The 19,067-nt window shown below is 33.7% G+C and overlaps 1 protein-coding gene across 3 annotated transcripts in view; it reads right to left on the minus strand.

Moving 5' to 3' along the window:
• Positions 1 to 19,067, minus strand: part of CWC22 (CWC22 spliceosome associated protein homolog) — a 63,092-nt gene that overhangs the window by 18,253 nt on the left and 25,772 nt on the right. For 2 of the 3 annotated variants that reach the window (XM_059053597.2, XM_067026411.1), the window contains exons 3-12: positions 18,979 to 19,046; positions 17,561 to 17,671; positions 14,510 to 14,749; positions 10,477 to 10,605; positions 8,503 to 8,671; positions 8,064 to 8,117; positions 5,697 to 5,832; positions 5,400 to 5,606; positions 5,245 to 5,307; positions 950 to 1,054 (exon numbers count right to left, since the gene is read on the minus strand). In XM_059053597.2, coding sequence (XP_058909580.1) covers positions 950 to 1,054; positions 5,245 to 5,307; positions 5,400 to 5,606; positions 5,697 to 5,832; positions 8,064 to 8,117; positions 8,503 to 8,671; positions 10,477 to 10,605; positions 14,510 to 14,749; positions 17,561 to 17,671; positions 18,979 to 19,046 — 1,282 coding nt within the window. The remainder of the gene's footprint in view (positions 1 to 949; positions 1,055 to 5,244; positions 5,308 to 5,399; positions 5,607 to 5,696; positions 5,833 to 8,063; positions 8,118 to 8,502; positions 8,672 to 10,476; positions 10,606 to 14,509; positions 14,750 to 17,560; positions 17,672 to 18,978; positions 19,047 to 19,067) is intronic. The other variant, XM_067026412.1, reaches the window with a different exon arrangement.

The raw sequence follows: 19,067 nt of genomic DNA on the forward strand, positions 1-19,067 counted from the left end.
TATTTATAAACTATTATCTTGATAATTTGAAAGAACTGTAACTTATGGGTAGAAATTCAGTTTCAGAGAACACTGGATCATCATGACAGGTTTAAAGGGTCCAACAGAAATATGAATATTTGTTAAAATTTTCTCTTACCTAATGCATGAAAACTTTCCTTATAAACATTTAATAGTTTTTATTTGAATCGTATTTTCATATTAAAACAAAGAAATGCTAACGTTAAATGTAGTACATGGTTAGGAGATGTTTTAAATGAGGAAGACATTGGAAAAAATCAAACTCATTTTTATAAACTATGTTGTAGAAGAGCTACTATACTCTTAAGACAGAACATTATGCCCTAAAAGGGAAAGATATACTTCTAATATTTTCAAATATGTAACATAAGTAAATATTGACCAGTGTATGTTCTGATGTTTTAACTGAGACTTAACCAAAGTAAAGTTCTGAGCTTATTTTCCTGTGAAATAATATAATCAAAGCTGAAGAGGAAGAACATCATGCTTGCTTCTGTTCAAATATAGCTTTGGGCCTCTCCACTCTATTTTTCCAACATAAAGTACAAATATCTAGTCACTCTCATCTGTTACATTCATGCCAGGGTAACATAAATCACATGCCCTCAACATGAATGTACCCTCTTCAGAGTTTATAATCAAAGTCATAAAATGTCAAGTTAAAATTATGCTGATATTAAAAAATGAATTTCCTTGTTTAATACTTTCCGAGTAGGAGGGTCTTCCAACCTTGCCAATACTGATACTTTGCTGTGGAGGGCAGTCTTATGACTCACAAGGTGTTTCACAGCATCTCCAGCCTTCACCCATTAGATGCCAGCAGCATCGCTTGCAACCCTCCACAGTTTAAGAGCCACTGTTTTAGAGGATTACAATAGATTACCTGGGGAGTATTTTACAGTTTTATTTGAATAAGCTATACTTTTACCTTCTTCATCTTCTTCTCCCTCTTCCTCCTCTTCTTCCTCCTCCTCTTCACTGCTCCCAGCATCTTGGTCTGTGTTTGAGTCACTATCTCCTTCATCAAGAATTTCTAAAAGAACAAAGTATGTTTAGGAAAATATGAATGAGCAAGGGATATAAATGCATCTCATTCCAAGAAGATAATTCTCAGTTCACTGCAACCCACAGTGGTGTAACAGTTTTATCAACCAGTGAAGATGATCACGCAGGCCTCATGTTATTGCCTGAGTATTCAGAGAGCATTGTAACTAATTTGACTAGAGAAAACCATATCTTCTGCCAGATAGAAAGTGGCCATGAAACAAGCAAGGGATGAGAAGAACAAAGAAGAAGCAGATGAAGGTTTTCCAAAAGAGCAAGAGCACCAGAACAATAAATTAGGAGGAGAAGTGAGCATACTGGAGTCAAAATATTATTAGTTCATCATCAGAAAGAAGATAATTTATCATAAGAAGCTAAGGCTAGCTATAGAAAACAAGAATTTAGGCAAAGAATGTTTTTTGAAAGACAAAGAAGGGAGAAGAAAAAATTGTGTAATTTAGCATTCACTTTACATAAATAGTGGTGAGATTTTTATTAAAATGTATACTTATTAAATAGAACATTACAATCAATCCATAGACTTTCCATATGTACAACAGAAACGGAAGTTTAAAGGCCTTTAAGAAAAACTGGTAAGATAAGCACTTCATTGGAATATCATTTCTTAAAATACATGTCACATTAAGAACTGGGCGAAAACAGTGATGTAAATAAGAGACTACATAAGGCCAGTCATCATGTTAATAGTAATAAATGACAAAAACTAGAACCATATTTTGCCCAATGGTATGTGCTCTATCTGACAAAGATTTTACAAACCTAGACAACAATTCACTTTTGCATTTTTATTATAATTAGACAGGACTTAATATAGTTTTGGGGTCAACTAAGTTTTAGGAAAATTCTAATTTCCTTATATTTAACCAAGTAGTATACATCAGGAGCCACATGTAATACTTAATGTTAGCAGATAACTTCCTACAGTGAGAAACAAATCATTTTACAAAAATGGAAGAGTTGTCATTCAGCCCTTAGCTGGCACACAAGTCTCCTTGAGAATATTTCTAACAAATTGTGACTTCAAGAAATGATCTGAAGTGTCTAATTTATTATGACATAATGTGGCTTAGACAGACCTTTAAAAGAGGAAACTGTTTAGTATTCAATAGTAGGAAGACAGGCACTCTTGCTGTTTTCCCAAATGCTGTAAGACCTAAAACACAAGTACACCTGGGTCACTCTAAGGTGCTAATTACTAAAGCTGTGCCCACTTCCTGCTGCAGCCATTTTTTAATGCCAACTCTAGAACATTTTCTGAAAGAATTAAGGTCAAATGGATTGTCTAGTCATTTACATCATCCTCTCCTTATCTCTTCACTTTAAGATCTACTTACTGAAATCACTTAGACCATGACAACTGGATTTTATTAACTGAATAAAGCAGTGGTTTCCAAGTGTGGTCTGTGAGTCCTGGGGGGAATCACTGAGACCTGTCAGGCAGTCTGTGAGGTCAAACTATTTTCATAATAATAACAAGATATTATCTGCCTTTCCACTGTACTGACATCTGAAATGATGATGCAAAAGCAAGAGGGGTTAAAACTTGCTGCATCCTGAGCAAAATCAAGGTATTGAACTGCACTAGCAGTCATTGTACTCTTTACTGCCACACTATTGTAGTAGGGGAAACACACACACACACACACACACACACACACACACACACACAGTTTCACTTAAGAATGCCCTTGAAGAAAAAATATAAAATTATTAATTTTGTTAAATCTTAGCCCTTGAGTATTGGCATTTATAATAGTCTGAGTAAGAAAATATGGAGTTCATATATAGCACTTCTGTTAAAGACAAATGTACAATGGTGGTGGCTATCTCAAGGAAAAGCACTTGTGTGACTGAGATGCAAGATGAATTAGCCATGTTTTTCATTTTTACTTGAAAGAATGGCAGACAAACTAGAGTTTTTAGGCATTTACAAGACATTTTCTCAAATATAAACAAAGTGAGACTATCATTTCAAGGAAAATGAACACAGGTATTTTCAGGTATTTGCCATCATGATCAAATTAAGAGTTTTCAAGAGGAAATTAGAATTTTGGAAAACTTGTATCCATCCCTGTGAGCTTGACAGCTTCCCAACACTTAGACTTTTCTGATAAGATAGGTGGTAATATGACTAAATGTGATTTCTTGACATTGTATTAATGTGTCAATTTAATTTTGAAAATGTTAACATGTTAATACTTGGAAGATGTGAATAATTCAGTGAATCAGTATTTTCCAAATGACCAATGCAGCATGTTATGAAATCATGCATGAGTAAAAGATCCATTCAAAGTGACAGCCCAATGGATTTTAATGTTAACAAAGTAAGAAAATTTGTGGATATTGTTTCAGGTTTCACAATGCAATTAAATCATTAAGAAGCTACTAGCTATTAAATATTAATTGGAATAGTATTAAACAGAAATATATACAACTATAATTCTGAAAAGGCTATTAAAATACTCCTCCCTTTCCAACGACGTATCTGTGGTTAGGCTAAATTTCCCTCATAGATTTCAATCAAAATAACCTACTGCAACAGACTAAAATCAGAAACTATATGAGAATCCAACTGTTTCCTATTAGGCCAGACATTAAACTGTACAAAATATATAAAACATGCCATTCTTTTAAAATTTCCTTTTGTAGTTATTTTCATAAAAACATGTAACATGCAAATATGTACTAGGTTTATTATTTTGAAATGATCTAATATTTTTTATATTATCAGTTTTAATTTCTAATAAGTAAATGTCCATAGATACAACTCACATAAACTAAAGCTCTTTGGAGTCCTCAATAATTTTTAAGAGTAAAGGGATCTTGAGACCACAGAGTTTAAGAAATGTTGTAATAAAGAAAAGTACAACTTTCTTGGCCAACTGCCAAGAACCTAAAGAAATGGATGGGGAATTCCCAAGTTCAAAAAAAATAAATAAACAAAACCATACCAGGTATAATAAGAATTCCACAAAATCATTTGCCGTCTTTTAGGGAGACAGTAGAAAAAGAAGTTCATAAGAAAAGAAGAAAATGGGTTTAAGGGGTTTCTCCATGTTTGGAAACTACATTTATTAGAGAAAAAGAAATCTGGCTGTTGCAGTGAAACCCCCCTAGGAAAACAGCAACTAAAGAGAGAAACATATTTGCTGTACCAGATTTTTAGGATAACGTATAAAATTGGAAGCTTCTTACACCTTTACCCTTCAACATTTCACTTCTAAGCATGACTAAAGCGTAGAACGCAGCAATGACAGAGTTCTACATCTCTGCTCTCTCTTCCTAGGAGCTTTCAGAGCTGCAAGTATTTGTCAGGTAAAATCACAACTCAAGGGAAATAAACCCATGAAATTATTATATAATTAAAATATATAAATAATATATATAATTATGTAACAGAATATAATAGAATGATATAAGTAGCTCTGGATATTAGCTTTAGAAGAAAAATAATGACACACATGAAAAAAAACCAAAAAACCCCCCAGTATCAGTGTCTAAATACATGCTCTGTGGCAATATAAAACAGTGTTTTATTTATCCTTACGCAAACAAGTAACATTTACTCTTACATCAAACAAGTAATTTGTTCTAGATGACTAAGCTAGTAATGGCAAAAATAAAATACAAACCAGTATCTGTACAAAGTTAGTGCTTATAATATACTAATGATGTACAAATGATAAAATAATCAATTTATCCATTTATTAAGTATATTAAATACCAATACCATATCTAGCATTGTGACTGATTTTATCAGAAAAATATCAACCTGCCCTCAACAAATAATGAAGTATAGAACTTTGTAATAAAGTACAGCACTGAATTGAATATTAATTAAATTGGGTGGCAATTTAAGTTAAATAGAGGCCATTGGTAATACATGAATATTTCTTAAGAGGGATGAAGCTTAAGAGCTGCATAATTAAATATAAAGAGGGAGGGAAAATTAGTTAAATAATTTAGAATGAACTAATACCATGGATAAGCACTAGAGAGGAAAAATAATGCATGGGCAAACAGTGAAGAGAATGGCTTCACAGAGCAAAGATTTCAATAGGTGGCAGTTAGTGATCTACACCATTCTATCAGTACTATATAATTACATAAATTGCTTCTACTTATCCAAAGGAAATTATTTTGTAAAATTCTACATACCCTTCTTAATAGCTTTGTACTTCTCTTCATTCTCCATAAAATTAGGATCCATCTTGAAAACATCTCAAAAAAAAAAATTAAAAGTTAAGTTAGTGTTTATTTTCTATATTTACAATTGTTTGTATTCCACTTCCCAACGCCCACCCCTGACTTACTAAGAACATCTTCTGGATTATAGTCATCTTCCAGAGGGAGCATATGGGTGAACTGATCATCTTCTTCCACTAAGTCAAGTCCTTCTAGGACAACAGGGTGGTCCTTGAATCCATCCTTCCTTACAGCAAACATCACTTCAATCATATACTGAACTCTTTTGTCAATTTCAGACTCATGGAGAATGTTTCGAAGGCGTTCAAATATAGCTAAAGTTAAGCCGAAAGAAAATAAAATAAGCAATACATATTATAATACTCAAATAAAAGCTCAATATCAAACCAAGGATATATACTTACCATTGATTCCTCTTGGTGACACTTGTGTTAATTTGAGACCACATTCCTTAAGAAAACCAATAGCTACTTCAACACTATCATCTGTTGGTCTTTCCAGGAGCAAAGTGAGCATTTCTAAGCATAAAACTTCATGAGCCTTGAACAGAATGAAGACACATAGAATAGAGAAAACACTTTTACATATATTAATCTACTACTGATGGTCATTTTAAAAATTAGTAAATCTAGCTTTTGCAGTGGTAATACTGTACATATGATGAGCAAAGATTTATAATGTACATAAAAATAGTCCAAATATGGGATACGATTTTTCTTTCACTTCCATTATGCATCTGTTAAGAATTTTCTGATGATTTTTCCAAGTCTTAATTTACTACACTGAATACAATTATATGATTTATCTCCAAAAGAAATATTCTTCTTATACTCTCTATATAGGAAATATATATTAGCTATAGGAAATGCCATAATTAACCTCAAAATATAAGTTAAAAAGTCATTTACTAATTTTTAATCTGAGATTTTCATAATTACTATATGAAGGACAGTAACATGATTCTTTTTATATCCTTCTCCATGACCACAACTCTATATCCATTTCCCAATTCATTCTCTCAGCAACTCTGTTAGCAAATAGTTCTTAAGTTACATGAATACTAATTTTCTCGGAAAATATCTTTCCAGTAATTTATAGCATACAACAACAGTTTTGAACACTTCTATTTTTAATTAAATCAAATGCTACACTGGCCATGGTCAAAATTTAGAATTTTATAAACAATGCCAGGTAGAGAGGGAATAAAGTTCTACTGACAAGCTTTGCTATAAAAGAAAATGGACTTAGAAAGCATGTTCAAAAGACCATATATATGCCTTTTTAAAACCAGACTCTTATTTGAGATGGAGAGAGACAAAGTCCAAATCTCAACTCAGGAAAATATCCTCTTACATTTAGGACAACATCAAAAATACATACTGCTTTTATTTTGGGAAGGCAAGTGAGGCTGAAGTCTTACATTAGGGACAAGAAAACACTGCCCAGTACCACAGTCTGGAAGATGTAAAATATTTATCATTTTAACTGGTTTATGTCAATGCCAAAAATAACTCCAATATAAGTGTAATATACATTCAAAAACTGAAACATATTTGTGCTGTTATAGATTACGAAATTAGGTTTACAGAGTGAAATTAAGTTCCATGGTCTTATGTAGAAAATTGTCACTGTAATAATATGACTAGGTTAAAATCTAAAAGGTTTCTTTAAGTGAATAGTGGAAAGAATTTCATATAGGAAAAAATTAAAGTATTAGTAAATGTTAGAGAAATAAGATTAAGTGTGACTTCAAAATTCTTCCTTATGTATAGATATAATTTAAAAAACAACAGTATATATCTGAAGGAAAACTGTGAGTATGAACAAGAGCAATTTTACTATTTTCACGTTTAAAATGAAGCTAAATCAAAACTCTCAAACAGTGGAAGAATACAAAATAAACACAAAAACTAAATAATAAAATGATAAATTTCTGCATTTAAAACAGATTAAAATTATTTAATCTACAATATTTTATAAACTGATTCTAAGAATATATGAATATATGCATATACTATGTAGTTATATATATGAATATACACATATACTATGCAGTTGTGGGGAATAGCAATCTTTTTAAAGAATATCAGCTATTAGGTTTTCATGAACACTTAGGTACAGAGAAAAGAAGAAATAGCAACTTTTTAAATAAAAACACATTACACGGGCTTCCCTGGTCGCACAGTGGACAAGAATCTGCCTGCCAATGCAGGGGACAGAGGTTCAATCCCTGGTCCGGGAAGATCCCACATGCCACGGAGCAACTAAGCCCGTGTGCCACAACTACTGAGCCTGTGCTCTAGAGCCTGCAAGCCACAACTACTGAAGCCCACGCACCTAGAGCCCGTGCTCTGCAACAAGAAAAGACACTGCAGTGAGAAGCCCGCACACTGAAACGAGGAGTAGCCCACACTTGCTGCAACTAAAGAAAGTCCATATGCTGCAACAAAGACCCAATGCAGCCAAAAATAAATAAGTAAATAAGTAAATAAATAAAGATTTAAAAAAAAAACAAAAACATTACACTCTTTGAAGGAAAAATGTGTAGTAAAGTAACCATGTACAGTATTAAGAGTTAGATAAATATGATAAAACACTTGTTCTGGGTTCCTCTTTATATTAAAAAATGCACTTATCATAGTTCTAAAATTAAAATATTCAACATACTTTTCCTAAGGACTATAAATCAAAACAAAGATGTCACTGAAGTGGCATCAAGCCTGTGGTCTAATGCCACTGAATGCAACCAAATTTTGAAACTAATTACTTACCACATTTTGGTTAATAAGATGTGCCACAAATTTTGAAGCTGTCAGACAAAGTGGCTGAAAAGAGAAATTAGGGACAAAGTTCATCTATAAACTAAAACCAATTTTCATTTATCTACAGAGTCTACAGTTCACTTACATAGTCTCCTTAAAATATGCAACACGCAAGGTAATTTTAACTTGTAAGAAAGTTATAAAATAAAAACTAATATGTATGAAAAAGTGCCATTTCTGGATCAACAGTTATAATTCAACAGTTAACAGCCATCACTTTTGCTGCTCATTATCAGAGGCCAGGAATATTTAGTAGAAAAAAATTCTCATGAAACACGCAAATTTTAAAAAGAATTCCTACACAGAAATCAACATTGCTCACTACAGTTGATACTGGTTTATTAGTCTGCCATGTGTAGTAGTCTACTTACAAGTCCATTATATATACCTTATCATTTCTCCGATAGCCTTTTCGAAAATTAAGAATTAACCTTTTGAGGATTAATTCTCCAACTTGTGGAAATTTTGAGTTGATAATTGCCACTAATGCTGCATAAACATGGGTGAAGATTGGAGAAGCACTCTGTGCTTGCAAAACAGATCTGGATAGCAGGCCTCTGATTAAAAGAGAAAAGAAAGGGAGTCAATAATAGTCACCAGTTTAATTAGAAGGAATAAAAAACTGTTAAAATCCAGCTATACGGGCTTCCCTGGTGGCGCAGGGGGTGAGAGTCCGCCTGCCGATGCAGGGGACACGGGTTCATGCCCAGGTCCGGGAAGATCCCACATGCCGCAGAGCGGCTAGGCCTTTGAGTCATGGCCGCTGAGCCTGCGCGCCATGGCCGCTGAGCCTGCGCGTCCGTAGCCTGTGCTTTGCAACGGGAGAGGCCGCAACAGTGAGAGGCCCGCGTACCGCAAACAAACAAACACACACCACCCCCCCAAAAAAATCCCCCGAAACAGCTATACTACTCCTCTGTAAATCATCATAAAAGCTAAATCAGGACTAAATTTTCTCCTCTCTTATCTAGGGGAAGAGTTTGTCTTACTAATAAATAAAAACTGGTTTTGAGGAAACAATTTTCAACTTGTACATATATAAAATAGATTTAATATAGTATTTTTTTCAAAAATTTTTCTAAGTATAATTTCTCTTTTCCAGCTCCTGTTCATTACATCTAATCATGAATTTGCGTTTTTAACTTCTTGTATTAATTTGCTTAACTTTATCAAAAAAATGAAGTGAGAAAAAAACCTGCTTCAAAAGTACTGAACTTAAATTAAAATTTCCATTATGGGCCCATCATTCATATAAGTTAATTCTGGGATTAAAGACAAATCTGGGCGGTTTCCATCTTTAAAGATAGGTGTAAGTCTATTGTTCTTGAAAATAAAAGTGGAAATATGGAATTCTCCTAAGAGAGATAAAGACATAATCAAAGCACTGCAAAAATAACGCTAAAACAAGGACAGGAAAATAAAAGGTTCTACCTTCTAACTCATTTTGAAATGGGCATGTTTCTACATATATTTGATAAGAGGAGAGATACAAAGTGGGCTAAATGAGGAGTCATTTTTAGAAATGTAATGACAATTAATTATTGGATTGTCAAAAGGCACAAAAACAATGTCTTTATAGTTATCAGGTTTAGGTATGACATCTGAATCACTAGAGTAGAAAATGAGAAAAGAGAATTCAGCTTATAAACTGTAAGATCTTAATCTACCCTTCTCTCAGTCTGTTCTTTCTGAGTAAAATGTGAGAGCTCTTCCCTACCTTGGAGGACAGTGGCTGCCTCCTGGTCATCTTACTAACTCCCACAACCTGCTACACCTTACTTTATATCCCCAATATTTTGAGATGATGAATCAAAGTCATATGAAGTGACATGGGAAAACAGCCCTCAGATTTTAAAATAATAAATAGAATATAGAATATGTCTATTTCCTGACCCTTAAACTATCACAACTACTTAAAAAACACACAGAAAATGGGTGTTATTCCCTTCTGCTTTTCTAAAATTTATTACTAATCTTTCTCATTTCATTCACATTCCCACTTTGCTTTCATTAGAAATTAAACTGGTCTGAGGTAGCACTTTACATATATATATATAAATTAAATGTTTACTATTCCTCATGAGTTTAAAATTATTGGAAGTATTCAGTAAACAAATATATGTGTAAAAATCATTATGTGACATCAAAGCTTCTCAAAAAGTAAAAATTCCACATAATCTCTAACAGTGGAGTATAAGTTATTTGTTAGTGGCTTACATTTCTGCAGGAACCGCATTTTAAATATTCCTTGAAACTTCCTTTGAAATGAAGTAACATAATAAATCAATGATTATTCATGTAGATATTATGTTCCTTTGAAAAAGTTCTATGAAACACTACAAATAAAACAGCTGATGCTTACCTTCCTCTAACTATATTTTCTTGAAGAAGTTCTTGAATAATAATACCAATATTGGAAATGTTGACTTTGTTGATCAGACCATTGATGGACTTCTTTAGGGCTTCCCAGCTCATCCTCTGGTATGCTAAGCTAAAAAGAATTGATAAAGAGGAAAACTTACTCAACAAATTACAATAACAAGAGGTTATAATAACATAAAAAATACTTAGTGTTCCTTTACTTTCAACATTTTCACAAAGTGACCCCAAAGTGCAGTAAAATATATGACCATGTGGATTCAGAGATTATATCCTAAACCATATTTCACTCTCTGTACATGTGATACTCAGGTACAGACTAATTCCTTTTAATAACATAATAAAGTAATACAAGGATATGTAAGGATAACATTTTGTTCTTATGTACATGAATATTGGAGTTTATAATATTTATTAGATTCAGTACATGCTTATTTTACATTATAACAATTTACTTAAACTTGTCTTCAAAGGAAATTGTTTTAAAATAAAAGCAACTATTTTTTATTTTAAATTAAATATGAAATACCTGAATATAAGCCATGAAAAAGAAATTATTATGTCCCTTCTCAAAAGCATGACAAGAAAACAAAATTAAGTGTTTTAAACCATAAAGAAATAGTATTAATTACAGGAAAAGGGAGAGCCATATGAAATAATGGGGCTGAAAGACTGTTCAAAGTATCTTAAAGAACATCTCTATATTTAGGCAGTACCCACAGGTTTATCAGCTGAATCTTAGATGGCTACACTGTTTTTTAACTTAGAGCTTAGGTAAATTATTTAGTCTAACTGGGTTTATTTACAATGAACTTGGTAATATCTAAGGTTTTTCAAAGCTCTAAGATTCTCTGGTTTTTATGATTATTTCTCTGTGGAATATGATTTCAACTGAAGAAAGTCTTAACTTTTCTTTTTCCTTATACTTCTCTGGCAGTCTGGTGAAAGTAATGAACTTCTTAGAATAATATATATAAATACATAGGATTACAAAGGATACCAATCATATTGAAACAGTTTTCAAACCATGAAAAGAACAAAAGTTTGATATAGTATTCTATGTGCTTCTTAACACATTAATAACAAGAAGTGGTGGTAGGCATGATAACTTCTTTAATTTGCAAGTAGCATAAACAGTATTTTGAGGTATTTGCAACAGTTTATTAATACTATGGTCTGTTGCCTACATTCCTGATAGAAAGAAATGCTAAATTAGACCAATTTTAAAAGATGCAATTTTCTTCCCATTCACATTCATGGACTGTCTGAATTCTATCCATGGACCTCTTGAAAGTTTGTAGGTTAAGAATCCCTGTTCTGAACCCTCCTACACTGTTGATGGGAATGTAAACTGGTACAGCCACTATGGAGAACAGTATGGAGGTTCCTTAAAAAACTAAAAATGGAGTTACTATATGATCCAGCAATCCCACTCCTGGACATATATACAGAAAAGATGAAAACTCTAATTCAAAAAGATAATGCACCCCAATGTTCATAGCAGCACTACTTACAGTAGTCAAGACATGGAAGCAACCTAAGTGTCCATCCACAGATGAATGTATAAAAAAGATGTAGTATATCTGTACCATGGAATATTACTCAGCCATAAAAAAGAATGAAACATTGCCATTTGCAGCAACATGGATGGACCTAGAGATTATTATACTAAGTGAAGTATGTCAGACTGAGAAAGACAAACAAGATATTATCATAATATTATGATATCACTTATATGTGGAATCTAAACAATGCAAATAAACTTATCTACAAAACAGATTCACAGACATAGAAAACACACTTATGGTTACCGAGGGGAAGGCAGGAAAAGGATAAATTAGGATTATGGGATTAACAGATACACACTACTGCATACTAAATAGATAAACAACAAGGATTTACTGTATAGCACAGGGAACTATATTCAGTAACTTGTAATACATAATGGAGAAGAATCTGAAAAATATATAACTGAATCACTTTGCTGTATACCTGAAACTAACACCCATACTTCAATGGAAAAAAAAAAAAGAATCCCTGTTCTGGAGTGGTATAAAAGCTATACCAAGGAGGGGTGGTGAGGAAGAGTATTTTATCACTGACACTGTCCTCAGCAAACAATGAAGATAAAAAGCAGCCTGACTTGCCATTAATTTCATTACTGTTTCTAAATTCTCTATAGATTACAGACTCCCTTACTGCCTGCATCCAAGGTGGAAGACTCCTCTGGCTCCCTAACCCCAACCCTTTAGTATGCTACTGTCTACAGTAATAAGATCTATGGCTTAACAATTAGCCTGATCAATGAGATATTACTGATACATAATCACAAACTTTCCTATTAAACTTTGGTCAACAGATGATAATCAAATACACTTGTATTTCTTAATTAGGAAACCTACACTTAACCTGATTTAGTATCTACTGAAAGCAAAGACTACACTTCTACTTCTCCTGTCCCTTTTATAGCCTATAAGCAGAGTTCAACTGCATATAAAATTATCTTCCAAGAATCTGTTTAAAATTGCATATACTGTGGACTCTTCTCTGCCCACTTTATAAAGAAGCCAGACTTGGGGATTAACAACAATGTATCTGGTCTTTTACAATTAGGATTGCCTTGGACTTGATTGGAGACAGTAAACACTTCTCACCAATGCTGCCACTACTGCCTCCAGTAAGAGCAGAATTCCAACATGATCATGAAGCTCACACAAACCACAGAAGGCATTTCCCAATCCCTTCTCAATATACCACTCCAAGCATCACTACCAAGTGCCAGAATATGATGCATAAAGAAAAACTTATTAGTTTTAAATTTAATGTCATTTAAATGTCCCCCTTCTAGCTCATAAATTTTTTAAACTTTAATTTATTTCAAATATTTATACTTTTTTAATATAAATGACATTTCTACTTCAAGCTAATTCTTGCAACAAATTTAGATTTCATATATATAAGGTTCTCAAGTACTTTCAAGTTGCCATGAAAATACCCAGGAAAGATGTGGGAAGACTTTCTTGACTCACCTGGAATTGGTTTTTCTTAAAGCATAGCTATCTTCTATCCCAATCTTTTTCCTGACTACCTGGCAATTGAGTGATCACTTCAATCTTGGACCACAGTTTTCCTGGTTATCTCATTCCACTAGAGAAAAAGACCTTGAAAACTTAGCTGCACTTTCCTACATAGTTCCTCTTCATCCCGATTATTTTGTAAAGGGAAGAAAAGGTACTTAAAGGGTGAATGGTCATAGATGAATTTTGATGGTTTGCCTTGGTGTAGCAAAAAACTATAGTCTATGATGTTATGGTCTAAGAAAAGGAGGGAAAAGAGAAAACTGTCAACTGTTTCAGAGGTTAGTACAGGGGTTGACAAACTACACCCATGAGCCAAATTTAGCCTACAGCCTGTTTTTTTTGCAAATAAAGCTTTATTAGAACAAAGCCATTCTCATTTGTTTACATATTTTATCTATGACTGTATTCACTACAACGGTGAAGGAGAGTAGCTATAACAGACAGAATAATGCACAAAGCCTAAAATATTTACTATCTGGCCTTATACACAAAGTCTAAAATACTTATTGATATTATCTGGCCTTTTATGGAAAAGTTGGCTGACTCCTGGTTTGGTACAACTGGAAAGACCCATTTTAGTTCTGAAATATCAATATTACTCTTGATTATCGACGAAAAATGGACACTACTAATAGGCGTGCATGCAACTACAAAAGGGATAGCTTGAAAACAGGAAAAAAAAAAAAGATAAGCGATCTTTCCTCAAACTTTTCCATTCATTCATGTAAAAAATAAAGAGCTTATGAGCTAATGTCAGGGAAAATAGTAAGCAGAGCTCCAGTGGAGCTTCTGAAGGTAGGAAAGAAAGAAGTCTAATTTGAGGTCTCTATCATTGTGTACTCATGCAAATTCTCAGCAGTCAAGGTTAATTAGGGCACAGATGGTTTTTTTAAATGAGGGTATCACTGCCTTGTATACTTAGTGATATTGACATGCCTGTTTTTGTCTGTAATCTGTTCTTGCATCATTCTGAGCTTTGCAGGAGGAATATATGCTCCACCAGTACGAGTAAGAAGAGGATCCAGCTCCTCTTTCTTCTTCTTTGCAGTAGGTTCATCCTGAGCAGAGGAACTCTGGGTTACCAATGGTTCTGGGCTTCTTCTCCCAGGAGATGGAGATTTCCGGGACCTTTTCCGACCCACATCTCGTTCTCTGTGTTTTTCTCGGTCTCTACTTCTGTAATATATTTTTTAAATGGAGAAAAGCGAATACAAATTACATTCTTAAATGAACTGCATACCAAATGAATGAGACCATTTGGGCGCCACAAATTCAGACAAGGAAAAGTGGTTAAGGAAGTGCCTCACAGAGAAAATGTAACAAACTTTACATTTAAGCCTTGTAACATCAAGGCTTAACAGGATTTACATTGGGGGCAAGGTAGGAAAGTGGGAGGGGGAATGGAGGATGGCATTCTGCAACGAGAAGAAGACAGAATACTGAAAAGCTGAGCAAGGGTATTTGGGCCAGAATAAGTAGAAACAATAACGAATCATATATAACAGAAGTTGGAAAGGTAAGTTCAAGTCAGACTATGGAATCTTAAAAGACAAGCAAAGACTTTAAGTTGTTTATCCTGGAACTGATGAGGAATCTTTAATATTAGTTTCTGAGTGGAAGAGTGACGTGAAAATAGTGTTTTTAAGATAACAAATTGGCCTGTGATGTACATGATAAGTTGTATAAAGGAGAAACCAGAGTTTACCTCCAATAATGGCAATTTAGGAGTAAGAATGTTATAATAAACTAACATTTGAAATTGTTTCTTGATAAAACTCATAATTTATTATAAATCTCAAAATATTGGTTGAGACAATGTGAAAAAATAAACCATTTTCTAACACAATAACTTTTCCCTACTAATGCAGGTGACTATCCTTTTTTTAAGTTAGCACTTTTAAAATGATTAGGGTATTTAATGTTCCCAAACTATCAAGAATGAGCAAGAAATAATGCTTTGCCTTGCTCTTTGCTATCTCTCCCCAGAGAAGAGTTTGTCCACTTGGCTGGTTTTTATTTATACTGCCTAGAAACTCAGATTATTCTGCTCATGCTTTGTGCAACCATAAGTTATATGAATACAATAAATAAAAACAAGTTTCATAACCACTCAATAGATTTTAGCTAAATCTAGAGGGTATATTTGAGATAATATGTCTTAATAAATGGAGAGACAGAAGCAGTCACCTACCCAGGCAGCTGTGGAGGAACCCTTTAAAACCGAAGTATAAAGAAACCTGAGTGATTGCTCCATGAAGACAGAGTCTGTACCTACTAAGACAATGTGAACAGTGGGGGAAAAAAGTGGTTCCAAACAGAAACCTCAATTAGTCAAAGGCAGGTGCTCTGAAATCTAACCAGAAATTTGTAACTGAGTTGCTTCTTACTGTAGATGTAAAATGTTCCAAGAGAATAGGAACAGAAGGGATTTACTGACAGTGGTTATGATTCTTCTGAGAAACGCCAGGTAAGACTGCTCACTGGCTGGTAAAATCATGTCCTTACATGATTAGAGTGTTTGTTCCTTTAGAGTGCAGAAGTAATATTTTTCTGAGTCTAAACAGAAGTATTTCTCTTCAAGTGTTTTTGTACTACAGCCTTTATATTCTACATAATACACAACCTGCTTACTTCACAGTGTGACTGTGTGGATCAAATGAGACTTTATATACATACAGTAGACCAAATACAGAGGTAGAGTGAAGTAATACAGTTAGGGCATATGGAAATAAACATGAGCTTTGGAGCCAGAATCGAGCTCAAATCTGTTTCATCATCTACTAGATGGGTAATGGCAACCTCATGTTAGTTAATCAGTTCAGACCCCAAACCCTTACACGTTAAATTGTGAGATATAGTACCTAGTGTGTAAGAGTTTTAAAAGTATTTGAGAAGGTACAGGAATGCCTAGCTCACCAATTATGGTGGTAGTACCTGCTCTTATTAAGGTGTCATTAGGGTAACAGCAGATGAACCTGGCTTTTGAGGTTAATCTGACATTTAAGGATTGGTTACATATTAGAAAGTAAGTAGAGAGAAGGAAATTTTGGCTGCAGATATCAAATAATCTGTTTGATATCTCCAAACTGGAGATATTATTTCTCTACTCCAAACTGCGGAGAAATTTGATCAAAATTCTAGTGGGGGGCTTCCCTGGTGGCGCAGTGGTTGAGAGTCCGCCTGCCGATGCAGGAGACACGGGTTCGTGCCCTGGTCCGGGGGGATCCCACATGCCGCGGAGCGGCTGGGCCCGTTTGCCATGGCCGCTGAGCCTGCGCGTCTGCAGCCTGTGCTCCGCAATGGGAGAGGCCACAACGGTGAGAGGCCCGCATACCGCAAAAAAAAAAAAAAAAAAAAAAAAAAAAATTCTGGTGGGTTATAGTCTCAGTAGTCATGGAGTGGATAATGTGAAAGAGACATTAAAAAGGATATAGAACTAGGTGAACAATAAAACATGGTAGGCAAGTTTTTGAAACTGGATGACTAATAAGGTGAGAAATCAAGTTCTTCAAGACTCAAGTGAATAATTTACACTTAGATAAAAACTGCAGACTGGTAACTTCATTCTCAATGTCTGTCCGCCATTAGGAAAGTAAATTAAGATCACTCTATGTCATATAATATAAATGGCTTGCATTCAGTAAACAATCTCAAAAACTCACATGAGCCAATTCCTCATGTAGTACAGTATAATGAATAAAAGCTTGGGCTCTAGTCAGATAGACCAGGACTTGCCACTGATATACTTCTAAAACACAAATGACCTGACTTCTCTAAGTGTCATTTTCTTCATAACTTCTCTAAGTGTCATTTTCTTCATCTATAAGAGACATATATTTACTGCAATTAGGAGTTAATTCACATTAAGTCCTTGTTAGAAAGCCTGGCACCTAAAAACATCCATTTAATGCTAGCTGTGATTATTATTAAGCATAAAGAAAATTTAAACAAATATATATTTCTATAGTTAAAATACCCAATACTAACCGTGACTCCATGCTATCATCATAAGAACGTCCTCTTCTTGAATGCTCGTAGTCTGACCTGCTGTAATCAAAGTAATCTCTATCCCGAGGGGATCTTTCTTGTTCCATGTATCTAACGCATAAAAGAAGAAAACCAAAGTTTTAAGTTGAAAATAATGATGTTATACTTAGGGAAGTCATATACTGGTAATGGCAACATAACTCTATGACTGAACAAAGTCTTCTCAAGTGGATTTTAACAAACAGCTTATTTTGTTGACACCTATTCATTTAGTCATGATTATAAAAGCTTGCAGCTGGTGTGCAACAAAACTCCTGGAATTCATTTAACCAAACTTGACACCCTGATTCATACTGTCCTTAGTAAAAGATATATATCTGCATATCATATATAGTTTAACATGAAAAACGCTATCCTCCAAATGACTCCTTTTGCTGAGTCGGCTCATTTTACCAAAGTACTGAACAAATGACATTAGTGTCATTGGTTGGCCTCCATGAAGACCAGTTTACTCCAAAACACTATTTTTACCAGCTGCTATTCTTGAAATTATATTATTAGATATCTGTGAGAATGGATTGAAATTATTAGCAAACAGGGACAGACAGTATAAATCTGCTATTTGAATCTGAGAATAAAATCAGAGAACCCTAAGAGAAGTTAAATACATACACACAATAGACACAGTAACATAATCCATGTTTTATATACATATCTACAATTAATTTATACACACACATACATGTGTGTATGTCTGTAGAGAGATTTAAAAATATATATATATAGGGAGGAGGTGATCAGAGATGCATACTACAGTGATTAATGTGATGCCCATAAAGCAAAGGTCTGTAGAGACAGCAGAGTGGAATATGAACAAAGTACATAGGGAATAAGAAATTAGACAAATGAAACAAAGTTTAGAGGATGCTTCTCCTTTCATAAGTTATTTTTAATGGTTATAGCTTACTAAGTGAAATAACTAAAGTCCTACTATGAATGCATGATGAACATTAATGGTAATATTTCTGGATCTTTGATCTTAACACAATTATGGTAAGATATATATAAAAACATTTTGAAAATTTGTATAAAGAGCTATGTAAATATAAAGGATAGTATTAACAGTAAAAGCACTTCAAAATAATGTGATTTCAACTCACCTTTCCATTTTATAAACTTTCATTCTATTTAGTATCTGAGATATTAAAATTATTCCCTTTCACCTAAAAAATTTCAAAAAATCTAGAATTATTTACTAGAAATTCCTAGAACAGCCATTCAAGGATGATCTGTTCTCAAGCTGTAAAACCATCAAAAAGAAGTTGTTTACCCTAAAATTAGAAATCTAAGAGCTAGATAGTTTCTTAAACTCATTATAAAAAATTTAAATGGTATTTGGAACACATAAAACTGTTTACCTGTCTTCTGGAGAGGAGGTCCTCTGATATGAATTATAGTTTTCCCTTCTGTCATGACTAGAAGAATGCTTTCAAAGGAACAAAAGAGG

This window comes from Kogia breviceps, chromosome 2, assembly GCF_026419965.1.
Source record: "Kogia breviceps isolate mKogBre1 chromosome 2, mKogBre1 haplotype 1, whole genome shotgun sequence".
NCBI classification, from domain to species: Eukaryota; Metazoa; Chordata; class Mammalia; order Artiodactyla; family Physeteridae; genus Kogia; species Kogia breviceps.